This window comes from Bradysia coprophila, unplaced genomic scaffold (genome assembly GCF_014529535.1).
Source record: "Bradysia coprophila strain Holo2 unplaced genomic scaffold, BU_Bcop_v1 contig_476, whole genome shotgun sequence".
NCBI lineage: Eukaryota > Metazoa > Arthropoda > Insecta > Diptera > Sciaridae > Bradysia > Bradysia coprophila.
This window is the reverse complement of record NW_023503727.1, coordinates 415679-442025: the sequence shown is the minus strand read 5'-3', so window position 1 is coordinate 442025 and position 26347 is coordinate 415679. Positions and strand designations below refer to the sequence as shown.

At 38.1% G+C, this 26347-nt stretch overlaps 4 protein-coding genes across 8 annotated transcripts; 2 read left to right on the top strand and 2 right to left on the bottom strand.

Annotated features, from left to right (window-relative positions):
* Window positions 1-3706: 3706 nt before the first annotated feature.
* Window positions 3707-4620, bottom strand: LOC119082588 (glutathione S-transferase Mu 3-like). Its single transcript, XM_037192129.1, has 2 exons — window positions 4494-4620; window positions 3707-4425 (listed from the first exon to the last, which is right to left on the bottom strand). The coding sequence occupies exons 1-2, from the start codon at window positions 4521-4523 to the stop codon at window positions 3805-3807; spliced, it is 651 nt and encodes a 216-aa protein (XP_037048024.1). The 5' UTR covers window positions 4524-4620; the 3' UTR covers window positions 3707-3804.
* Window positions 4621-7494: 2874 nt separating this feature from the next.
* Window positions 7495-16022, top strand: LOC119082585 (protein aveugle). 3 transcript variants are annotated; one of them, XM_037192126.1, is made up of 8 exons: window positions 7504-7586; window positions 7676-7906; window positions 7966-8211; window positions 8281-8758; window positions 8819-8995; window positions 9055-9141; window positions 12393-12506; window positions 15777-15795. In XM_037192126.1, the coding sequence occupies exons 1-7, from the start codon at window positions 7541-7543 to the stop codon at window positions 12400-12402; spliced, it is 1275 nt and encodes a 424-aa protein (XP_037048021.1). In that variant the 5' UTR covers window positions 7504-7540; the 3' UTR covers window positions 12403-12506; window positions 15777-15795. The 3 variants fall into 3 exon arrangements, with proteins under 3 accessions (XP_037048020.1, XP_037048021.1, XP_037048022.1); XM_037192125.1 differs by having other exon boundaries at window positions 7495-7586; window positions 7966-8758; window positions 15777-16022; XM_037192127.1 differs by lacking the exons at window positions 7504-7586; window positions 7676-7906; window positions 7966-8211; ... (1 more) ...; window positions 8819-8995; window positions 9055-9141 and adding an exon at window positions 11963-12167 and having other exon boundaries at window positions 15777-16022.
* A 44-nt stretch (window positions 16023-16066) lies between these two features.
* LOC119082584 (rab proteins geranylgeranyltransferase component A) lies at window positions 16067-25529 on the bottom strand. 3 transcript variants are annotated; one of them, XM_037192124.1, is made up of 9 exons: window positions 25525-25529; window positions 18603-18676; window positions 17862-18208; window positions 17561-17798; window positions 17280-17502; window positions 16800-17203; window positions 16580-16736; window positions 16384-16546; window positions 16067-16319 (listed from the first exon to the last, which is right to left on the bottom strand). In XM_037192124.1, exons 1-9 carry the CDS (start codon window positions 25527-25529, stop codon window positions 16119-16121), a joined length of 1812 nt encoding a protein of 603 aa, XP_037048019.1. In that variant the 3' UTR covers window positions 16067-16118. The 3 variants fall into 3 exon arrangements, with proteins under 3 accessions (XP_037048019.1, XP_037048017.1, XP_037048018.1); XM_037192122.1 differs by having other exon boundaries at window positions 16384-16736; XM_037192123.1 differs by lacking the exon at window positions 25525-25529 and having other exon boundaries at window positions 16384-16736; window positions 18603-18759.
* LOC119082587 lies at window positions 23871-25023 on the top strand. Its single transcript, XM_037192128.1, has 2 exons — window positions 23871-24176; window positions 24438-25023. The coding sequence occupies exons 1-2, from the start codon at window positions 24060-24062 to the stop codon at window positions 24993-24995; spliced, it is 675 nt and encodes a 224-aa protein (XP_037048023.1). The 5' UTR covers window positions 23871-24059; the 3' UTR covers window positions 24996-25023.
* Window positions 25530-26347: the final 818 nt, after the last annotated feature.

Genomic DNA, 26347 nt, shown 5'->3' with positions numbered 1-26347 from the left:
ATGTAAACAAAATGTCCTTCTTCATTTGGCAAATGACCCTTCTCCATTGGGTTGTACATGTTATGAACACAAAATCAGTTTTATAAAAAAAAAACTTTTTTGTTATGGTCTAGAATAATTTTTTGATCATAATAATGTTCTTAATCGAAATAAAATCGTTGTTTGGACATGTTTCACATGTTTCAACATAACTTTAATGTCAACAATACTGAAGTTGGTTCATAAAAAAACAATTCAGTGACAGCAGTCTTTTTATGAAGAAAATAGATTTTACCCTTACTATTACAAAATCTATTACAATTTCTTCATAAAAAGACTGCTGTCACTGAATTATTTTTTCATGAACAAACTTCACTGCTGTGTCATTTCATAGGAATGAATCAATGTGAAGTTGTTGCACACAAAAAATAGTCCAATGAGATTGAAGTACTAAAAAAAATGTGGCGCCTCTACAGGCCAACCGACTGGGCGAATATACTGAAAGACAATATAAACAAGTAAGCATCATACGTTTTGATGAAGAATAATTGACTGTATGGATATATAAGAACCAAGCCGTTTGATAGGTATACAATGTTATAAAAGAAGCTAGTCAAAGTTTGTTTATGTTTTGATTTAATGTTTTTATGTCGATGCAACCAATGAAAGTAGATAAGTAGGTATGGCCAGTCCATACAAGTCGGAGCACATACGGATTTGCATGGCACCACCTCAAACGAACTCATTTCTAGTGGAAATTTGCACTAGAAATGAGTTCGTTTGAGGTGGCGCCATACAAATCCGTATGTGCTCCGGCTAGAACAAATTTGAACGTTTGGCCATACCTATCTATTTACTTTCATTGGATGCAACAAGGCTGTATACTTTGGGGAGGTCACGCAGATACAGATACGCGGGTTACACACCACATTTGATGATAAAATGGCCGATTTCATACAAAAATTCACCTACTCTGATGATTCTCGTCGTCTTGATGATGTGGTGAATTTTTTGTATATGTAAAGTCATCAGAAGTGGTGTGTTCCCGCGTATCTAATAAAATCGCGGTCCCCAAAGTATACAGCCTTGGATTCAACATACCAGAAGGACCGAACATTGCAAGAGTTAAGTAGTTTCATTTATGTAAATCCACGAAAACCACAAAAAAACAAGATAATAATGTTGCCAATCACTAAGTATTATAGCAATGTATTTGTTGCATCCTATGAAAAAGATCCGAACAGTTCAAGTGTCGATATTTCAGCATTACTAGAAGAAAGATGTTATTGAAAGTGATAGAAACGGTCAAATAATGGACTTCAGATGACGTTTTCGCAATTTTTTCGAAAAGCGCCCGCTGCGCCAACCCACCCCTCGAACAAAAGTTGTTTGTTATGACTCAAAAAAAGAGAAATAAGAAGGAAAATCAGAGGTGCAAAATTTTTTGTTTAAATTTGATTCAGGCACGCCGTGCTGTTTCAGGATGTATGCCACACCACGTGCCATATATTTCATTGACCTAGTTTGTTTGTTGTCATGCGTGAACCATTCAAAATTGATCTGTGATTCATCAAAGATTTTTCTAATTTGGCAATATTCCTCCCCACTTGGAAGCATCAGTTTAACATTATTTGTGCCTGCGATGAAGGTTTTCTTATGCGGAATATCTTTAAGGTCAACATTCAGTATCTCAAGTTTTAGAGCAAAAACAGTGGCGTTTGGTGGTTTGTCACTCTTTTTAAGAACTTGTTCCGATTTTCCAGACGATGTCGATTATTTCGGCGAAGAAGTGTTAGAAAGTTTCCGTTTCTTATTCTTTGTGTCTGTTAGATTTGGAAATGCGTCATTATTACCCTTACTAGACCTGGTTTCGTATAGGTTTCTTCCATCGTACGGTAAAAACGAATTTTGACAGGCCGAAAACAGCCGACCGTCATCCACAGAGGCAAACAAACCCGCAACTTAAACAAATTTGTTCGTTAAAACTTCAAAGTGAGGTTGTGTTGGCTTATCTGTGGATGACGATTGACATTTTGAACGGCCTTGGAAGAAACCTATTTCACAATTCTTTCTTCTTCATCTGAGTCAAGAAGTTTTTGGAAATGGCACTTCTAGTGTGTTTATCGAACTCGGCTACGCCTCCATCGGTACATTTCACACATTTGTCATTTGTACCATTTCCATCATTTGTCCCATTGGTAAGTAAAGTACTATTATTTAGAAAATAAATAGATCAGATAAAAACGTTGTTGATATGCTTTCCGAAGTAAAGTGTGTTGTGCTAATGCTGACAATAGTTATTTGTGTATCTGTTTTGGACGATTGTTTTTAGGCAATTTCGCTTGTTGTAGCCCGAACGAAGTGAGGGCTACATGCGAAAGTGCCTAAAATCAATCGTCTAAAACAGATACACAAAAAATTTTTCATGTAAGGGGTCGAAAACCTGAGAAAAATATCGAAACTCCCTCATTTTCGGGCCCGACACATGAAAATTATTTTTTATGCCAAATACTGCGAAAGTTTGTATTTTCGGTCCTCAAATGGTGACCGAAAGTAAAAAAATTCAGGCCTTGGGCCGAAAGTAAATGTCACTGTCATCATTTTACTTTCGCCCCGTGGGCTTGCGTATTTGCGGGCCGAAAGTAAATGTCACTGTCATCATTTTACTTTCGGTCCTCATATGTCTCGAAAACACATGTTCACTTGATTGAAAGTACGCATTGAGTGTAGTGTAGTGTTGACGATAGCCAAATGTTTTGTGAGCAAGTGAATGTATGTTTACAGTAATTTCATTTGTTAAATTGTTTTTATTTTTATACCAGGGGGCTGCCGCCCCCTGGACCCCCGCGCTTTTCGGCATTTTGGTGTTTCTACAGCAAATTTTGTTGATAACTCAACAGTTTAATTAAAATTATGTTTTGTTTCGGACCGAAAATACAAATCTTCCGCAGTATTTGGCATAAAAAATAGTATGCATCACTCGGGGCAAAAGTAAAAAAATTCAAATCGTGTGATTGCCGCCCTTGCCTGCGGCGCGGGCTGCAAACTTCACACGTTTGAATTTTTTTACTTTCGCCCCTTGTTATGCAAAATACTATTTCATTTAGTCTCGTGATGATTTCAACATGCACACTCCAATAATTGCAGAGCAAAATGGACTTGCAAAGTCATATTTTGAATTTGGAGCTTACGTTGAAGGAAAGTTGTTCAACAAGCAAGTCGATTGGTTCAAGTCCAAATAGACTGTTATGATCAGAGCGAGAAAACCGAAGACTAATTATTATAACTTGTCTTGGGGTACTTGTCAAAGTATCTGCTTCTCTTTCAACGTGGTACGTTGAGAGCGAGAGGACAGAATACCAGTATATTTTAACTTGCCTTGGGGTACTTGTCAAAATATCTTCTTCTCTTTCATCATAACACTCTATTTACGTTGGACGTTCAATACATGGAAAGATTCATTTCGGGAATAGAACAGCAAACGACATTACCTAACGGATTTATACAAAGAGCGATGTCACGTCCCAAAATTATGCAAATTGATGGAGTGGATATTGGGAGTGAAGCTTCTTTGTGCTAAAGGGATTGTAATTTATAACCATTCGTAATATTTAGTTAAAAATTGAGATAAATGAAGAGATCGCACAGAACAAGATGTACAAAATGTATTGCTGCTGAGGTTGACCTTATTATGCACAAAGAGATAACCGAAAACCACAAACGTTGGCTGATCAAAAACATATTTTATTCTTTCATTTGATGAACAAAGACCACAGATTCTTTTGAAGAGATTTCATCTCGTTCAGTTTGCATAGTATAACACAGCTATTTACCACCCCATGCTGCCCAGGCACCATTCAATGGATATTTGATAAACTTTTCCGATTTGATGTACGCAGCAATGTTGCGCAGTGACTCAACTCGTTTGTGATACGCTACCAAGTTGTCAGCTCCGTTCAGCAATTCCGGGTAGAAAATACGATTGACATCGATCCAGTCGTAAGCCAAGAAATCGACATAAGTTAATCCACCGCCGGACAACCATTCGTTACTTCCCAGGAAAGCAGACAACGATTTCACTTTGCCCTTCAATCCTTCAATGTACGCTGCTTTGACATTGTCATGATCGGAATTGTAGAAACATTGAGATTGCTGGCTTCTCCAGTCGATAATTTCCTGCTCGATCATGTCAACACGAGCCGTTTGCTTTTCGTTGTTCGGGACCAATTTGTATTTTCTTGCCAAGTAACGTAAGATGGCAATGCTTTGAGTGATCTTCACATCGCCATCGAAGAGGTACGGCAGATTTGGAAAATCCAATCCAAGGTTGAACTTGTCGTTCATCCATTCTGTTCTTAGTGTCTCCGGTGTCGATCCATAGTTGTACCTTTTATCTTCGTATTCAACATCTGCCTGAGCAAGAAGTAGGCGAATGGGCTGCGAGTACTGTAAAAGCGATTTTTTTCTGTTAAAAATGAACATCCAAAGCTATTGGCAGAGGCTTTGCAACTTACGCCTCGAATGTTCCAGTAGCCGTGTATCATGTTGATGGTTGAATGTTGTTGGTTTTGCTTGGTTTCGTCGGTTATTTATGTTGAATGACTACGCACAAATTCAGAAGTGGAACAAAGACAATTGAATGCGTCACATATGTAGATCACATAGGTCATCATCGTCATCATACCGGTTGGGGCGATTGGGTCGTATTCAATTCGGATGCATCGTATGCAAAGCGCATTATTTTGAAATGTCAACAGAATGCAATTAAGGATGGTGTCTCATGTAGAATGTCAATGCCAATTGTTTGGATCTTTTAAAGCTTTTCTACCTCTTCTACCTTGGGCAGTGGGTGTTCAGGTTCACTAGACTTACTGGTATAAAAAGCCTAAGAATTTCCTATGAATTTAAGGATTTTCTTTCTTAAAATTTTGAAGGATTTTCTAAGGCATTTTATTTTGACCAACTCGATTTTATTATTACTTAGAGCGTGTGACTATTAAATCCGCATAAATACGCATAGGCGGTGTATTTGTATGAGTGGATCAGCTGGTAAAACAGATGAAGTAGACACAAATTTGGTTGACTTTAACTGTAGAAAATTCGAAACTTTACGGTGAACTTACTACGGTGATGAGTGAAGTACTATCGAAGTATTTCACCCAGATCATTATCTTGTGCAATTGATATGTCAGATTAGTTGTCATTTTCATCAATGAAAGTAGATAAGTAGGTATGGCCAGTCCATACAAGTCGGAGCACATACGGATTTGCATGGCGCCACCTCAAACGAACTCATTTCTAGTGGAAATTTGCACTAGAAATGAGTTCGTTTGAGGTGGTGCCATGCAAATCCGTATGTGCTCCGGCTAAATTTCCACTAGAAATGAGTTCGTTTGAGGTGGCGCCATGCAAATCCGTATGTGCTCCGGCTAGAACAAATTTGAACGTCTGGCCATACCTATCTATTTACTTTCATTGATTTTCATAAAGCTAACCTGAAATTTTGAAAAATTTATTTAAAGTTTTATGTTTTAGATGTTAGCTTTGGGAAAATGACAGTTAAATGCATAATATCAAAAATGTACTTGTTGAAATTGTAAGAGAGGATGAGGTACAGGCGGTATAGGACATTTGATATTTTTAACGTTAAGGCTTTAGCATACTTTTGCAAACTATAAATTCGTCCTTGCCAGTCTTCGGTTTCATTTCCTGTGGGGTATGTTTATGCATTTACCTCAACTGAAATTATTGTGATTTCCCGCGGAAACCTTTACAACGAAACTCTACCGGTATGATCTACCTTTAGAAAAAAAGGCGAAGAATTGAATTCTTAGAATTTTTCTAAATTCTTGGAATTTTTGAGAGTTTGTAACCATTTGGGGAAAGTCCTAGCACTGAACCAAGCACGAGAACCGAGAACAGGGGGGTCTACTCGACTCAGTAGGCAAAATTCCTCATATAAATTAAGTTCGTGAGGTTGGTATAATGCTACTGCGTCGCTAATCATATTATGAGAAAAGGAGCCGATTTTTTAGACCCGTACGAAGTACTGGGGTCTTATAGGTTTACGCATACGTTTGTAACACGTCGAATTGGACTCCCTGAGTAAGGGGAAACCTATTGTGGTTGTCTAGAGATGCCAAATCCGCGAAAAAAAAAATGTCCGTCTGTCCGTCTGCACGATAACTTGAGTAAAACGCATCCGATTTTGAAAATTCTTTTTTTCCCCGTTTGGTAATGTCAAAAGACAGGCTAAGTTCGAAGTTGAGTGATTTTGGATCGACCCCTCCCGAGCTGTGGCCCAATAAGTGCTTTACGGTTTTTCGAAGATATCTCCGGACATTTAAACGTTAAACTTGTGAGTGATACGTCAAATAAAAGGTATTTACAATACCGATCGACAAAAAAAAAGTTTATGGAAATCGGATGACCGACTCGTGAGTTAGACCCCTTGGTGTGGAACAGGCACAGGGCGGCAAGCAGTTTTTGCTTGTAGGTCGGCCACATTTGAACATATTTCGTCTGTTTTAGCTTTATTAGATAGGTATTGACCGTACCAATCAGGGAAATTTTTTTTTATGAAATTATGTTCTCCGGAGCGTGAGCTAGGTCTCTTGGAGTGAGCTCTTATCTGGCTACTCGGAAGTACAGTGAACGTGGTGTATTTTGACAATATCTCGAGTAAATTTTGACCGAATTTCATGAACTTTTTTTTGTTTGAAAGGTATTAACAAATGTAAAGCGTCGGTACTATTTCCGGTCTCCTAACAAAATGGCTGCCGGCGGCCATATTGGATTTTATTAAAAGTGATATAAAGTGGGAAAAATGATGCTTAGAGAGTTTCTGTTAACATGGAAATAATGTGTTAAGTGTGAGGGGTTTCAGGGATTCCATATATGGACATCTATATATACCTATATACAGCTATATTGAGCTATATACAGGCATATAGAGCTATATAATAGCATATATTCCTCTGTGAAATATTTATTTACAGTGAAATATAGGTAAATATAGCGGTATATAGCTGTTTAAATAGGAATTTATGAAATTTGACTTCGTACGGGGCTGTCTATATTGCCTCCGGCAATTTAATTGTATATGATAACAAGGCAAAGAGTGGATAATGTAAGTGATTTAAAAGGAAGAATAGTTTTTCAGCAGAGAAGAAAATAAAGTAAGAGAAATGAAGAGTTTCACAGTAAAGGCTTTTGATACGAATAGGTGTTTCGTACGGGTCGGCGTTAGCTATGTTCTTTAAAATCGAATTGATATTGTCCTGCGGCCTACATTAAGTAACTATCGAACAATCTAGATACATAATGGAATTCTGCAATCGTATTAAGATTGATGATCCTAACGGAAACTGGAAACCTGTGTTGTCTTCAATCAAATCTTGTGCCAATATTTTGAAGTGAATATTTTCGAACAACAAACATGTAAGACATGCAACAAAGTCTGCAATGTGATAACATGTCACAGCAGCTGGTTTTTGTTTACAAAAACAAATCAAATTTTGTTTCGCTTAACTTCGCTCCACTTTCTTAATTTTCTATAGGAATGAATACTGTGAAATGGCCAAGCTTCTCATGTTTGATGCATCAACGTAAGTAATACAATGTTATCATTGCGCGACTTTCTTACCTTTTCGGTAGATGTTGTTTCCAAATAAATAAGATTTATTTTCAATTCCAGGACTAAAGCTGGTCCGACTTCCATCATTTGTGGTTAATATAAATTCATATCAAGCGAGTGCCAAGGGTTACACACAATATAATTGTGGTGCAGAACAACACGACTGCTTTCAAGAATCAAAAGACTATTTTAAACGCAAACTGCTGCAATATGGAGTCGGAACAAAAGTGCCAATAAAAAGTTTCCTCTGGAATTACAGAGAAGCACCGGCTCAGATTCGGAACATTTTACGTAAGTTTCCATCAACCAGAGAAGATTTCCTGTTTTGTTTTTAAATGGACGTGTTTCAGGGCCGCGTATCAGAGAACTTACAAAGTTTTTGGCGAAACATCCGGATACGTTTAAAGTTGTTCCTGACACTGTTGCACTGGTTGGATGCGACGATTTGAAAAATGTTCCCAACAACATTAGAATGGAAAATTTGTGTGAAAATAACTGTCCAAAATCGAGTATATCGAGTTCAATGAACAGTACCACTCCCACATGTGCATCGCAATCAAATAAGAACACACGAGTCATTTCCACCACTGCCGAAAGTATGTCCGTTACTGATGCTATAATGAGTAACAGTGGTGAGCAGATCGTTGTTTCAGTCGACTGCGAAGGTATGAATTTAGGTGCCAAGGGTAAAATATCGTTGATACAATTGGGTACCACGCATGGTGAAGCCTTCATTTTCGATGTGCTGACCTGTCCACAAATGGTGACAGTTGGAGGATTGAAGCCGCTGCTGGAAAGTGATCGCGTTATCAAAATCATGCATGACTGTCGTGGTGACTCAGCCAATTTGTTTGCACAGTTTCGCATAGTGTTGCGAAACGTTTTCGACACACAAGTCGCTCAAACAGTACTTCAACGTCAGGAGCAAGGGAAGCAGATGTACGAGATGGTAGATATGTCGTTAAATAAATTGTGCGAATTGTACAACGTTCCGACCAATCCAATGAAAGATAATGTGAAAAAAATGTACCAAACACACCCGAAATACTGGGCAAAACGGCCGCTAACATCAGATATGTTGTTGTATGCAGCAGCAGATGTACTCGTTCTGATCAACGAACAACTGTACGGTACTATTGCATCGTAAGTTCATTTTTTGAATTTATTTCGCTCGAAGATGCAAGCAAAAATTTCGTCCGGCAGAACCATCAAACCGGAATTCAAAACGTTGCTGTCGGAGCTGTGTACGGAACGAATTTTGATGTCGGTACTTCCGAGGGAGGTAAAGTTGCGTATAAAGGAAAGAAATGCAGCGGACTTAAAGAAAAAACTCTGCATGGAGAAGGTCGTGCTGAGCGATCAAGAGATAGAACTGTTGAAGTAAGGTCACAGTTTGGCATCTTTTATTGTGCGCAAAATGAAACCATTTCATTTTTCAGGTCATTAGATTTACCAGACGATGAGATAGACAAACTTTGTACTTTGCATAAGGCAAGAAACGAGCAGGCGAAGCTCGATCAAGACAAGTAAGTAAGGCTCCTAACCTCAAGCCCTTTCGATTAATCAATATTCCAAGAGAATCCAATCCGCCAGTGGTCAGTACATCAATTCGTCCATTCCAATAAAACTGAATTTATTTGATGAAACATGCCCAATGTTAATTGGCCATAAGACATACGAGGGTTGCTATTTAAATTTGTGGCCTCGGGTACGTCCACACTTTTTCGATGTTAGTCACTGTGCTAGCAGATAACTTTGACCCTTTATAGGAGGAAGTACCGTAATGGTAACAATAAAATGTCCCGTCGTCTAGTCCAAGGTCTAGTCACCTGAGCCTTGCTAGGTGCTGAGCCTGGCCAATGGCGGCAAAATGAAAATTTGATCCGAAACTCCTATGCAGGTTCCTGTGACTTGCTGAAAGGACATTTTATTATTAAGCAAAATGACTAGCCATGAAAACACTAGAAGTACCCGAGACCAAAAATTTGATCCGAAATTACCATAGAAATACAACAGGGCTTCCTTTTCCTTGACTAGCCATTGAGAGGACATTTTATTGTTGTCATTGTGGTAGTTTCTCCTAAAAAGGTCCACATTGGTCTGTTAGCACAATGACCATAGAAGTACTCAGGAACACAAATATACATTTTTAGCCCCGTACGAAGTACAAAGGGGCCCTTAGGATTACGATGCCGTGTGTAATTGATGGAATTCGAAGCAGACGGTAAGGGCAAAGTGTTTGCCTATGTTCATAGATGACGAATCCGCAATAAAAATTTTGTCTGTCCGTCACGTCGATATCTTGAGTAAATCAAATCCGATTTCAAAAATTTTTTTTTCCCTGAAAGATAGTCGAAATAGTGAGGCTAAGTTCGAAGATGGGCATATTTGGGTCGGCCCTTCGTGAGTTAGGGCCGCCTAAGTGCTTTAAGGTCTTTTGGGGATATTTACGGCAAAAAAAACGATGGAAATGCAAATGAAACGGCAAAAGATAGGTATTGTCGATACCGATCAAGGCAAAAAAAGTTTATTAAAATCGGGTGAATGGACCGTGAGTTAGGGCCCTAGAAGTGAAAGGCTACTTGGCCCTAAGTGTATTTTGCATATAACTCGAGTAAATTTCTTCCTTTTTTCGTAATTTTTGATTCATTTGAAAGGTAATCGAAGCCCGAATATAATGTGGCGAAAAACGTTTTAAATTTGGGTCCTTGGACTGAGGCCGCTCCTCGGCCCTAAGTGTATTTTGCGTATCGATCGAGTAAATATCATCCAATTTTGCTAGTTTTTGTCTTATATGAAAGGTAATTGAACACCGAATAGAATGTGGTGAGGAAAATGTTTGAAATTTGGGTCCTTGGACTGAGGCCGCTCCTCGGCCCTAAGTGTATTTTGCATATAACTCGAGTAAATTTGATCCGATTTTCCTAAATTTTGTTTCATTTGAAAGGTAATCGAACACCGAATAGAATGTTGTTGAAAAAAAATTAAATTTGGGTCCTGGGACTAAGGCCGCTACTCGGCCCTAAGTGTATTTTGCATATAACTCAAGTAAATTTCATCCGATTTTCCTAAATTTTGTTTCATTTGAAAGGTAATCGAACACCGAATAGAATGTTGTTGAAAAAAAATTAAATTTGGGTCCTTGGATTAAGGCCGCTACTCGGCCCTAAGTGTATTTTGCATATAACTCAAGTAAATTTCATCTTTTTTTCCTAATTTTTGTTTCATTTAAAATGTAATTGAACACAGAATAGAATGTTGTGGAAAAAAATTTAAAATTTGGGTCCTTGGACTAAGGCCGCTCCACGGCCCTAAGTGTGTTCTGCATATAACTCGAGTAAATTTGATCCGATTTTCCTAATTTTTTTTTTCATTTAAAAGGTAATCGAACACCGAATAGAATGTTGTTGAAAAAATAAATAAATTTGGGTCCTGGGACTAAGGCCGCTACTCGGCCCTAAGTGTATTTTGCATATAACTCGAGTAAATTTGATCCGATTTTCCTAAATTTTGTTTCATTTGAAAGGTAATCGAACACCGAATAGAATGTTGTTGAAAAAAAATTAAATTTGGGTCCTTGGATTAGGGCCGCTACTCGGCCCTAAGTGTATTTTGCATATAACTCGAGTAAATTTCATCCGATTTTCCTAATTTTTGTTTCATTTAAAATGTAATTGAACACCGAATAGAATGTTGTTGAAAAAAATCAAATTTTGGGTCGTTGGACTAAGCCCGCTACTCGGCCCTAAGTGTATTTTGCATATAACTCGAGTAAATTTCATCCGGTTTTCCTAATTTTTGTTTCATTTGGAAGGTAATCGAAGGCCGAATAGAATACTGTTGGAAAAAAATAAATTTGGGTCGTTGGACTAAGGCCGTAACTTGGCCTTAGGCCTCTCAATAAATTAAAATTTTAGGTCAACTTGAAATTTGTGTTACATTTGAAAGGAACGTCGTACGGGGCTTCGTAATTGCGCTATGCGCAATTTCTAAGATGTACACATTACATAATAATTTGACTTCAACTACGTTTACGGGTGCAATAGGTCTACGGTCAAAGTAGGGTGACAGACGCACTAGGGTCACGTACGCAATAGATATACGGGTTCGTACGGGGCTCAGTCGCAGCAAACGCTCCGACTGTTCTGATGGCTCGTTTAAATTAGATTGATGGGAAAGAGATTAATTTCGCCAAAAGTCACGATCTGCAACTGCAACAACCAAAGAAGTTATCAGTCTGTATAACTTCTATGGCAACAACCAATGAATAAGTAAGAAATTTCAAATGCGTCCCGCTAAATTTCGACTTAGGAAAGAACTGACTCGAACTGACAACTTTGACACATTTGACATTATTATCACCGTTCGAATGTTATTTTGAGACAAGACTGGACCCACTGGGACGTGATTACAAACAATAAAGACCCTGGTTGAATACGACACATATAAACCAGAGCAAAGAAAGTGAAGCCAGCCAATTTGTCACAATCATTCTAATGTCGACTCCTTGAAAATGGTTGAAGAAGTGCTGACGACAAATAGTAAGCCAAAAGTAAGCAAGACAATCAACAAAAATTCTTTGAACTCAACCAGGGACAACCTTACGTCAAACAGCCGAAATTCTTCATTTGTCTCTTACTATCCTAGGTCCTGTTATTCGGGATGTTAAACGACGATAACAAAAAAAAGAAATTCTTCTTTGTCATCATTGCATCTAATGTCCTTACCATCATTATTGTGGATTGATTAACAGAAAACATTTTTTGCCTGATTACAGACCACACTAACAACACGCCCGAAGCCAGTGTATTTGTGGAGTGTAGCAGACGTACAGAAATGGTTCTCCAGACTTTGTGGAGAGTACAACAATTATTCGCAAAATTTTGTAAATGTAAGAGAGATAACGAAATGTATTTGAAGATTACGATCGAGGAAGCCAGAGGCTAGGGAGGATTGTAAGAGTTTCTAAAACAAAGCAAGGGTTTGTCGTCTCCCTTCCTACGGGCCGGTTCCTTTTTAACCTGAGTCTATGTACAGTCAGAGGCAATGAAATTTTAGCATGAATTTTCTTCAGCTGATCCAGATGCTACTGGTAGTGGTAAAACCGTATTAAGACGTATAAACAGTTTTGATAACAGTTATATGTGGATCAGCTGAAAAACAGCTGAAGCAAAGTCATGCTGTAATTTCACTGTATCTAACTGTACATAGAATAAATCAAGATATAATGGACGCAACAGAAAAACATAGCTAACGCCGACCCGTACGAAACACCTATTCGTATCAAAAGCCTTTAATGTGAAACTCTTCATTTCTCTTACTTCATTTTCTTCTCTGCTGAAAAACTATTCTCCCTTTAAAATCACTTACATTATCCACTCTTTGCCTTGTTATCATATACAAATAAATTGCCGGAGGCAATATAGACAGCCCCGTACGAAGTCAACTTTCATAAATTCCTATTTAAACAGCTATATACCGCTATATTTACCTATATTTCACTATAAATAAACATTTCACAGATGAATATATGCTATTATATAGCTCTATATGCCTGTATATAGCTCAATATAGCTGTATATAGGTATATATAGATGTCCGTATATGGAATCCCTGAAACCCCACACACATAACAAATTATTTCCATGTTAACAGAAACTCTCTAAGCATCATTTTTCCCACTTTATATAACTTTTAATAAAATCCAATATGGCCGCCGGCAGCCATTTTGTTAGGAGACCGGAAATAGTACCGACGCTTTACATTCGTTAATACCTTTCAAACAAAAAAAAATTCATGAAATTCGGTCAAAATTTACTCGAGATATTGTCAAAATACACCACGTTCACTGTACTTCCGAGTAGCCAGATAAGAGCTCACTCCAAGAGACCTAGCTCACGCTCCGGAGAACATAAATTCAAAAACTTTTTTTTCCCTGATTGGTACGGTCAATACCTATCTAATAAAGCTAAAACAGACGAAATATGTTCAAATGTGGCCGACCTACAAGCAAAAACTGCTTGCCACCCTGTGCCTGTTCCACACCAAGGGGTCTAACTCACGAGTCGGTCATCCGATTTCCATAAACTTTTTTTTTGTCGATCGGTATTGTAAATACCTTTTATTTGACGTATCACTTACAAGTTTAACGTTTAAATGTCCGGAGATATCTTCGAAAAACCGTAAAGCACTTATTGGGCCACAGCTCGGGAGGGGTCGATCCAAAATCACTCATCTTCGAACTTAGCCTGTCTTTTGACATTACCAAACGGGAAAAAAAAGAATTTTCAAAATCGGATGCGTTTTACTCAAGTTATCGTGCAGACGGACAGACGGACATTTTTTTTCGCGGATTTGGCATCTCTAGACAACCACAATAGGTTTCCCCTTACTCAGGGAGTCCAATTCGACGTGTTACAAACGTATGCGTAAACCTATAAGACCCCAGTACTTCGTACGGGTCTAAAAATTAGCACGAAACGAACGATCAAAAATCACGAATTTTCATAATTGTTCCAGTAACAATCCAAAGACTGGTAAAAATGGTGTTGGGAAAGTGAAGGGCTTTATAAGTTAACCAACATTTCCGTACCCTTTCCTTCTACATTTATGTGATTTTGGCACAATCCGACTTGTCCACTCGCATCTCGTATCTTGTGTGTTTGTAATGACATCATATCTGTCTTATGTCCATTAATTGGAATCTAGCAGAATCTACAGAGTCAAATTTCATTACCTTTGGTGTTCGCTAGTTGAGATTGGTACTTTTGTAGACATTCAGTGAAATCTTTCCAAAATCCTTGCCCAAGACAAAGTGGCAACTCTCGTGGCGACATGTATTATCACCCGGGGAATTATCCCCCAAACTGGAATTATCACCCGGGGAATTAACACCCAGGCATTATCACCCAGATCAAAAGGAATTATCACCCGGGGAATTAACGCCCAGGCATTATCACCCAGATCATTTCGAATTATCACCCGGGGAATTAACACCCAGGCATTATCACCCAGCTATGTGAGAATGATTTCCCAGCAGTTTGTAGCTTAGAAATTATTACCAACTGAATTGGGAATTATCACCCGGGGAATTATCACCCGGGAATTAACGCCCAGATCAATAGGAATTATCACCCGGGGAATTAACGCCCAGGCAATATCACCCAGCTATCTGAGAAGTCATGCTTAATTAGTCTAGTTAATTGTGTATCGTCTGAGAGACAAGCACAATTAGGTAATAGTGCATCATCTTAGCACATTTAGCCTAGTTATTTGTGCATCGTCCTAGAGACATGCACAATTAGTCTAGTTAATTGTGTATCGTCTTAGAGACATGCACAATTAGTCTAGTTGATTGTGCATGTCTCTAGGACGATGCACAATTAACTAGACTAATTGTGCATGTCTCTAGGACGATGCACAATTAACTAGACTAATTGTGCATGCATCTTAGGCGATGTACAATTAATTAGACTAATTGTGCATGTCTCTAGGACGATGCACAAATAACTAGGCTAAATGTGCTAAGATGATGCACTATTACCTAATTGTGCTTGTCTCTCAGACGATACACAATTAACTAGACTAATTAAGCATGACTTCTCAGATAGCTGGGTGATATTGCCTGGGCGTTAATTCCCCGGGTGATAATTCCTATTGATCTGGGCGTTAATTCCCGGGTGATAATTCCCCGGCTGATAATTCCCAATTCAGTTGGTAATAATTTCTAAGCTACAAACTGCTGGGAAATCATTCTCACATAGCTGGGTGATAATGCCTGGGCGTTAATTCCCCGGGTGATAATTCCAATTTAATTTCAGTTTTTTCAGTCTGGGGGATAATTCCCCGGGTGATAATACCCGTCACCTTGGTGTTCACTAGTTGAGATTGGTACTTTTGTAGACATTCAGTGAAATCTTTCCAAAATCCTTGCCCAAGACAAAGTGGCAACTCTCGTCATTGCTTTTCGTGTGGATTATTCAACATCAACAAATGCAACTGATCGATTCCAACTCTGACATCCATATTCGAACTGTTAAACACCAGAGCATTGAGCATTGAGTTGCACTTTACGTCAGCAGATCAACTACTAGATCTACTGAACTCCTTGGAACTGTTGACCCGTCTCTTGACCTAATTAAAAATTTCTTTCCATTTCCAGCACGACATTACAGGCCGTGCACTTCTCCGAATGACAGACAATTCATTGCTCCGAATGGGAATCGAAAATAATCGGGAACGTGAGGCTATCTGGCGAGAGATTGTCAAATTGCGATTGAAAACGGACATAATGGAAATCAAAGACTTCAATGTGATGAACATATACTACGAATGAGTTGAGTGTGTTGTATTACTGTGCATCTGATATTAGTTGACGATAAAGTCGAATAAAATCCACAACAAATGTTCATTGACGTCGGGTGGACAGATGTTAAATAAAAGGCCGTCACATACTTCAATCACTTTGTATTAGTAGCTATCAATACATAAGGCAAAGAACGTTTTACTCAATGCTCTCATTCAAATCATTTTCCTGGATGCATTTAACGTCATTGTCGATTCCTTCAACCACATCAGCTATCTTCTCCTGAATTTCTAATTTGATATTCTCATTGTCATCGTCTCCGATGATAATTTCATCCGGATCCGGTGCTCTCGGCAGAAATTCCTCAGTCGGATAGATTTTGGTGAACAGCTTTTTCGCCTGCAAAAACAATCGTAAATCAGCCGACAACTCAGACGCCCGCACACACACATATCTCACTCACATTTTCAATAGACTTGTCGTAATCTAATTCGAAAAATGGTCCACACGCCAGATGTAATCCCGGAATGGGAGTCTCGTCAGCGTATTTGCATTTCGAACATGACGGAATGTTGTAGTACGTTGACCATAGCACACGTGGCGATGATTGTGCGGGAGTCGATGCACCTCCTGTTGATTTAGTTTCATCAGCGACCTGCTCTTCAGTCGATTGAGTTTCATCAGCGACCTGCTCTTCCGTCGATTGAATTTCAACCGGTTCCTGCCACTGGTAGTTTTTGAATAACTTTTCTACATACTCAGCTAAATCGTCCTTTGCCGATGTTCCCGACGTCTGGCACGTGATATGAACGAGATCTGTTGGTGAAATGGTTAGCGTCGTAAATGAAGCGGACAATGAACTACGAAAAGTCGACTTACAAAATCCTTTCGGACAACAACCGCTCCAATGCGACAATTGTATCACAAATGCGCCATCACCATCACCATTCGAAGAAGGCATTTTCAGGAATATGACTCCGCCACCACCGCTGTTCAAATTCTCACCGCCGATCGGAGTATCTGCTATGAATATTCCTCGGGATAAATTTCCGCAGCGAACTTTCGTCGCATCGGAATCGATTTCTTCATTTGGAGGTGAGCCTGTGGCTTTCTCAAACTTAGCGCTCGCTATTGATCCGTGACCAAAGACAATATTTTTCGCTTGGATTTTCTGGGTATCACATTGGATTGCATCAAAGACCAGCTTGTCACCGTTGTCAGCGAAGTAAATTTCCGTGATGGCCCTCTTCAAACAATAAACTCCACCGAATACAGCACAGAGCCTGTAAGAAATGTAATGTCGGTGATGTTTTACGTAGGCCCAAAGCACTACGCGTTGGTCATTGTATCGCATTTTACCTGCAAAAGCATTGTGGAATCTCGCCACATCCGTACATTGGAAATAGAAACGGAGTGTTGCCATAGCGCCCCAAGCTCGACAGAAACTTATTGGTCCGTGCCAGACCCACTTTGAATGAAGTTTCAGTGTTGCTCATGCTGATGGCATGCAGAATGTAGTGTTCCAATTTTGGAGTCAATTTTTTCGACTTCAAGTACTCCTGAAACGTTTTCCCTTCGAAATCTAGATTCGTGCAGTGGTCATTAGACTCTCACGATGTGACTTCACTACCACCAATTACCTTTAAATTCCTCGTTGTCTTCCTCGTAGTTCAGACACGTTGAAAGTAATTTCATCAGCAGACGTTTCTCGACAACGCTAACATCTTTGGTTGTAAATACGTCCGATCGAGAGCATGGCACCGAGTTCAATTCATCATTTATGAGCGTCGTGATTCGATCGACCGACCGGAATTCGGCATATCGACAAATGTTCGACGAAATTAACAATTCGACAAGGTCCCCGCGTGAGAACAATAACTGTAATCGTTGGTAACGTAAGTGTTTATGCGCTGCGTTCATTATCTGTTTAAGTCCATGTACCTTCGGAGTGATGTCGATGTTAAACTTTCGAAATTCCTTCATCACTTTATCAACCGTCCATTTTGCATCGGCGGTTCCTTCCACTTCATCCGACTGCTGATTACAGACGTGAAACTCTTGGCTTACATTCACTAATCGACACAAATTGTCCGACAATTTGATGGAATTGTTGTGCAATTCATTGACTTGGATGTCGTCGGTTCCGTTGGATGAAGTTTGTTTGACGGTCTTAATGTTATCCAAGTTGAAAGATGCCCAGTAGCCACCGTAAAAATCATTCGAGTCTAAGTGTAGAACGGATTTTCCGATTCGACTGGCAGCTGCTGCAACCACGGACTCGGTCAATCCTGGAAGAGAAATGAACCAAGGCAATCAGGCTGTTGTTCACTTTAAGGAAGGCAGTGGATTTGTCTGTGGCTAACGGATTCAAACTCAAGGTACAGCACATATAGTGCTGTTGGTATCCAGTACATTTCTGCTATTGGGGATGAGATAAGAACACGTAGCCAAATTTGTTCCAGATGGAAACATTTTGTTGACGATTTTTTGATCGCAGACCGAGATTAGTGTTCTCAAAACGTTGCGACTTAATGTTTAGCAAACAGGGCAGAGATAATAATTTCCATATCAGAAGAGAGAAACTTATGAATCAAGCAAGGAGACGATAAATCATTGCGTTTCAATAGACTTAATCGCCAGAGCGAAAACTTTATGGAAAAAGACTGCAAAAACAAATCTCACCAGTCCCCACGACAATTAAATCAAATTCTGTTGGTAGATTGTCATCCATTATAAGAATTCTAGACAACCATTGACTAAAAGAAATGATCAAATCCAAATATTATTTTCGAGATGTCCAACAAAACAATCATCAAAAAACTAAACACATATACGACTGTCAAAGTAGAGCCGTCTTTAATGCCAAGCAAGACAAAAGTGTTAAAATGTACCGATTCATTGCCTCTTCAAATTTAAGCGCAACCAACACTTAAATGAAAGGTATTTACAATACTATAGCATCTGAACCAAGCACTGGAACAGATTTTCCAAGAGGGGCCTGCGTATGCAACCCTACTATGTTGTCATTATAAATGACCAGAGTTGCCGGTGTACTATATTTTAAACACACATCGCGGTGAGCTTCAAAAAAATTTTATTCGACCTCTCGTCGCGTGTGCAAATAATGTGTATCCTTGGTATCGTGGATACCGGGAAATTTTGTGGCCAAAAATGTAGATACCGGGAAATCCGGACCAAAAAGTAATGTCAAAAAAATTCTACCAGGAAGTGTAGCCGGGAAATAAAAAAATTGGACACCTCCTAGAGAAGAAACGGGAAATCGAAAAAACGGGAAATCGCAATAGACGGGAAATTAAAAAAAACTTCAAATTGAAAAAACGGGAAATCGCCATAGAGTCTATGGCATAGACGGGAAATTAAACTCGGCGAATCGCAATGGACGCGAAATAAAAGAAAAACAAAAAATCGAAAAAACGGGAAATCGAGAGAAACGCGAAATCAAACTCACCGGTAAATCGTATGGGAAATCATACTCGGGATACCTACTTCCGAGAAGTATATAAAAACGGGAAAGTAGATGGGAAATCAAAATTACCGAGTAATTGAAAAAACGGGACGTCAGACCGTTCACAGCGAAATTGAAATAGACGGGAAATCGAGTTCATCGGGAAATCGAGTTCATCGGGAAATCAAAAAAAAACAGCAGGTCTATAAAAACGTGAAATCGAAATAGACGAGAAATCAAACTTACCGGGAAATTGAAAAAAAAACTATAAATCGAATCGAAATGGCTGAGAAGTCAGAAATAGAATAACTTGAAATGATAAAATCGCAAAATTTTCTGGCTCGCTCCGCTCGCCATCATTCTATTTCTTCTAAAATTTCACAGTCGCTGAGTCGTGACAAATATTTCGCTGAGAAGTCAGAAATAGAATCAACAAAGTAGAAAATCGAAAAATTTTCTCGCTCGCTCCGCTCGCGATCAATTACTGTCTTCCCAAAAATCACAGGCGCTAAACGCTATAAATATTGGGTTGAAGTCAGAGAATAAAGCATAGAATCGCAAAAATTTTCGTGGGCCCAGCTGAGAGTATAAAACGAAAAATATTTTAAATCTGACATTTACTCTAGTAATTGAAAAAAAATAGATATGACGTTCACAGGGGCAGAAAATTTTTACCGGGAAATCAGAACTTGTTTATCGGGAAATCTAGCTACATTTTAAGGATACCGATGAATTCGGGAAATCTGATTTTGGATACTGGGAAAAAAACATTATTTGCACACGCGCCTCTCGTGGACATGAAATGTTTTTAGTGGTTTTTGTAGGGGGCGGCACCACGAGTACGAATAAGATAAAAAGAAAATTTTTAATTAGATCGATTTTTCGTTTTTTTGGGACCTACGGGAATCTTCGAAGACTGTTTGGACCCTACTGGTGACAGACTTGTTTTATCACAAAAATATAGTTGCTGTTTAGCCTGATGTCTAAGATTTACAACGATACTAATCATGATATGCATGACTGCCAACAAACATCTTTTATGAAGTGAAGTCATTCTACTAAGTCGCTGTGAATTTTGACAATTTAAGGAGAGCGAAAACCAGTTAAATTTAATTGGTCTCGGGGTCAGCTGTCATATATTCATCAATGAAAAAAGAAATTGAGAGTTGAGCCCAGTTTAAATTTGTATGTGATTTCTCTCATTTTGACGTGTGACCCCGAGACCAGTTTAAACAAAGTGGTCAAAAATCGCTCTCGTTAAACACTGCATAGAGTGTTATGATGAAAAAGAAAGAAATACTTTGACAAGTACCCCAAGACAAGCTATAATAAAATGGTCTTCGGTTTTCTCGCTCTGATCATAACACTCAGTGTTTAAGGAGAGAGTTTTTTGACCAATTAAATGTAACTGATCTCGGGGTATAGCTGTCAAAACAGGAGGCAAAATTTTGAACTTGCGTTGCATTTTGCAAATAAAATAAAATTAAAATATGGAAAAGACGAACTCAACCGAATAAAACATAACAGTTTACTATTCAATTGTTTTGCAGGGAGATGCGGGAAATCAGAAACAAAACTACATTTTTTATTTACATCTTTAAAAAAAAAATTCTATTTAAAATCGCTTGATAAGATTTTAGTGTAGACAATTGAGTCGTACAACTTTACTATTGCATAGAAAAATAGGTCAGCATCCTCTTAAATTTTTTGTGTAACAGTAACTTATTAACCGTACGAAGAAACACCTTTGGATTTTTGGCTAAAACATGAAGAATCGATTTTTTTAACTGTGAAAATTCTATGTCTCCAGTTTCGTGGCTGATCACAATGTGAATGTGAGATACTCTCAGAGTTCTACAACAACCAAATACAAAGTATACAGTAGAAGGTTCCAAAAATAACCAAATAAAATTGTACCAAGTCATACAAATCGAAACACTCCGATCCGAAACATGTTTCGAAGACTCTGCAGAATTCTGTGAATCTTGGAGACAGTGATACCGTACATCAAATGCAATGGAAGCGAAGGGAAAATGAATTTTGCCTGTTTTATGGTCCTCATAGACAGAGAACCTCGGCATTGCACGATATTTGTTTCTAAATTTGGTCACCCATGTCAAAAATGGTCTAAAATATCAGTCGATACTGTCCAGAATCTGGAAATAATCTGCAATTCTGGAAAAATTGGTCACTTACATCAAACGCAATGGAGGCGAAACGAAATTTAATTTTGTCTGGTTTATGGCATACATAGACAGAGGACCTGGGCATTGCACGATATTTATTCCAAAACAGGGTCACCTATATCAAAAATAAGTCGAAATATTAGTTTGAAATCAGTCGATACCCTGCAATATTGCACGGTAACGACGGTTTATTTACCCATTTTTCACGCTATTTTTGATATAGGTGACCCTGTTTTGGAATAAATATCGTGCAATGCCCAGGTCCTCTGTCTATGTATGCCATAAACCAGACAAAATTAAATTTCGTTTCGCCTCCATTGCGTTTGATGTAAGTGACCAATTTTTCCAGAATTGCAGATTATTTCCAGATTCTGGACAGTATCGACTGATATTTTAGACCATTTTTGACATGGGTGACCAAATTTAGAAACAAATATCGTGCAATGCCGAGGTTCTCTGTCTATGAGGACCATAAACCAGGCAAAATTCATTTTCCCTTCGCTTCCATTGCATTTGATGTACGGTATCACTGTCTCCAAGATTCACAGAATTCTGCAGAGTCTTCGAAACATGTTTCGGATCGGAGTGTTTCGATTTGTTATTTTTGGAACCTTCTACTGTATACTTTGTATTTGGTTGTTGTAGAACTCTGAGAGTATCTCACATTCACATTGTGATCAGCCACGAAACTGGAGACATAGAATTTTCACAGTTAAAAAAATCGATTCTTCATGTTTTAGCCAAAAATCCAAAGGTGTTTCTTCGTACGGTTAATAAGTTACTGTTACACAAAAAATTTAAGAGGATGCTGACCTATTTTTCTATGCAATAGTAAAGTTGTACGACTCAATTGTCTACACTAAAATCTTATCAAGCGATTTTAAATAGAATTTTTTTTTTAAAGATGTAAATAAAAAATGTAGTTTTGTTTCTGATTTCCCGCATCTCCCAGTCTAATACCTTACATCGCAATACAATTAAAACAAAATAACTCAAAATTGTTTTCACATGAAAACATGATGCCACGCAAATTAAAATTTTCAGCTCACTTTATTGTGACAGCTATACTCCGTGATCAAATATATTTAACTGGTTTTTGCTCTCCTTAAACACCGTATAGGTTTGTTCCAATGTCGTACAAAGTGTCAAATTTGATCCAGATGGACATAACCTCATAAAATATTTTTGGTTGATTTGTGATTTACCATAAGACCACTTATAACATTAAAAGTTGTGGTTGGTTACTAAAACACCTTTCTACGTAACTAAATACTAAAGTTCGGAACAGATCACTTTTATCTGATCTGAAACTGAAAAAAGACGATCTGAAATTTTCAGATTCAGTACAGATTGATTTAAAATTTATCTGATCTCATCTTGACCTCATCGACATTTTGAGGAAACTTTACGTAATCGTCCATAATTGCCGTTGTTATTATGTAACTGTATCCTCTGATGCACTTTGATACCATGGTCTGCGACATCATTGCGAAAGCGTCCGAAGCTACACGCCGTTGGTAGCTGCCACTGACATAAAAATTTAGCACTGAACAAAATTGTACTGTCATGGGAATTTCTGGACACGGGCTATCCTCTGTGCATGCTTTTATAATGTTCAGAAAGTCTAAAGCCAAGCTTCTTGGAAATCTATACATTTCTCTGAATCTGAAATAGGTGATGGAATTTGTTTATGTACTGTCCGTTTGACAAGCGGATCGCCACGGTTCAGCAGTGGGTTTTGAACATTTGTTTTTTACAAGTTGGCACACATGCTCTTGTCAGATTCAAGATTGTTTTTACGAAGGTTACGCTGATTATACTTTGTGAAAAAGGCCAATACCTTGCAAATATGTCACATCTTGGACAGAATTTGACACTGCAATATCTGCAACATGAAAAAACTAAATGTTCGAAACCCACTGAAACCCCGTGCTTCCATCTACGTAATATACACATACTAGGTGAGCCAATCTTAATCTATTGGAAAATGACGAAGGATTTCATCCAATAAACGAAAAATCAGTAAGGCTACCTCTCATCTGGCATATCAAATGGGTCCATTGTGTCTCGTAAGTATTTTCTGGTTGCTTTCATATACATTTTGTTTCGATGGTATTCGACGGCAGCCAAACTTAACATTTTCAAAAATACAAATATTCTTGTCACGTTTATTTAATTGCAACTCATGTGCGCTACGGATGTGACATTAGAAAATCTGAGGTGTGTTCTGCGAATTGTACTAGACGCAATCATTAATCAATACAGTTTGACACTGCGACGCTGATATATTTTGACAGTTCGATAAGATGCTAAAAATTTACCCCCTCAGGTTATGTCGATCTGGATCAAGTTGAACTGTCAAATTTTTGGTTTACAGTTACTTATAACAAACCAATATTTCGCGTCGTCATTCTGTCTCTTTATTTGGCCCGTCAATGATTTCTAAATAACTATTTTTAACTAAAATTACCAAATCAACGAATTAAGATGGCATCATGGGGCCCCAGAAAGAATGGATCACCGAACAAGGAGTTTTTCGAATCGTCAGAATCACTGCAAGCCGTCGAGAAGATTACGTTATGGTTGACCAAAAATTGTAAACAGGTAAAAAGGCAGTAACCGGCTGATATATTTAACGCATTTTCGCCTATTTGAAATTGTCTCCGGGTAAATGCATGTAAAGTAAATCCCAACAATGTACTCGGCTTGTTTCGAATGGTGTTATGATGATGCCATACAGTAGGCATATTCTGCAAAATCTTGAAGTAATCGAACATCTTTGTTGTAACCATAGTAACGCGTGAAAGTCTCCCATTTGTTGATTGACAATCTGGATTTCAAATTTATTTTTCTCTTTTGTTTCAGTACATCCGATCAGATCCACCAACCAAGGATTATTTGAGTAAACTTATAATTGAATTGTTGGAATATCAAGAGGCTCAAAGAGCATTTGAACGTATTGTGAATTGTCATACTGATTGCACTTGTTCGTCGAAGGAAGATTTAAGCAAAGAAATTACTGTAATCGTCGAAGAAATTATCAAGTCGAAAATTCGCGACAATATCTTAATGTCGTCCAGAACTAGTCTGACCACACAGATTGATGTTAAAAGTGAGAAAAAAATAGAGAAACAGGCGGCTGAACTTCTGATATTAAAAAGCCAAGTGGCTTCACAAGCCGGTTCCATTGTCAATCAGGCAAAATATTTAAATAATTTATCGGAAAAAGTAGATAAATCTAATGAGCACGTTGAGTGTTTAAAAAGTCAAAATGATGCTTTAAAACAAAAATTCGATGAAATTAGTCGAGAAAATGAAGACCTCAAGCTAGAATTGGAAATTTTTAAACGAGAAAATGTGAAATTGTTGGACCAGAATGATCGTTTACATGCTAAATTAGATGAATTGTTAACTGTAGAATGAATAGATGAATTGTAATCAAATTTTCTTTTTTAAATAAATAATAGTTTGGGACGAAGTTGTTGTTACTCACCGTATAGATCATTGAGTGGAAGCACCACTTTGAATTAACATATCGATAGCATAAGAGGACCAAAGATGTCTGCTAGCACCATATGATCCGCATTGAAAACACTGGAAGTACCCGAGACCAGAAATTCGATCCGAAATTCCCATACAAATGTATCTCCAAGAGAATCGTGGTAGTATCTCCTAAAAAGGTCCACAGTAATCTGCTAGCACAGTGACTAGCATCGGAAAACACTAAAAGTACCCGAGGCCACAAATACAATACATTGCTAACCCACAGACAATAATTGTGTTATAAGGTAAGTGCAGATAGCCGTTGTCATTGTATTTCCATTGTTCCATCTATATAAGGTAAACCAACACTACATGCATACAATTGTTGTATCGGTACACGAAATTTAACCTTAGGAGACCCGTTATTTGCACCTGCCTTATAACGAACTGAAGCTAATGCTTTTTAGACAACATAGACTAATACGCTAAATAATAGAGAACATAGACCGGACCACAATTGCTCTAATTCGAGTCGAACAAGATATATGATGACTGACGTTTCTGGCGTCATCATGAACCAACGTCATGTCTGTATTATCTTAAAAGAGCTTACTAGTTAAGAGTATGTTACATCCCTTACCCTTACAAATTCTTTCAAAACATAAGCTGCTCCGAGCATCAGTTAATCGTTGACCTCAAATCCGGTAATTTTGGTACAAGCATTTTGGCATTAGCATCCGCTTACCCGTGAGGTTAAGGTATCATTCATTCTGTTTTTCTGGTGAAAGAATAATTCACGTTAAAGGCTGCAGAGAACCTAAATGGGATATTATATTCGACCGATAAATTAATTCAATACTACCGATAAAAAGTAATAAATGACCGATAAATATGGTACCGATAGAAAATAATAAATGATCGATAGGAAATCCACAAGTACCGATAAAAATATTCAAAACTACCGATAATTTTTTACCGATAAAAAGTACTAAAATACCGATAAGTTGGGATCTTTATCGATCGTTAATCACTCTTTATCGGTAATCTATTATTTTTTATCGATCATTCATTATATTCTATCGGTAGTTCAATATATTCTATCGGTAATTTATTATTTGTTATCGGTAGTCTATTATATTCCATCGGTAATTTATTATTTTATATCGGTACTTCCGTTTTTTCTAACTCAATAAAATATATTCGAGCCAGAAAATAGTGTACTTTTACGGCTCTGGATTATTATAGCCAAGAAGAAATACAATTGCTAAATTTTTCTCATATGCAGAATGACC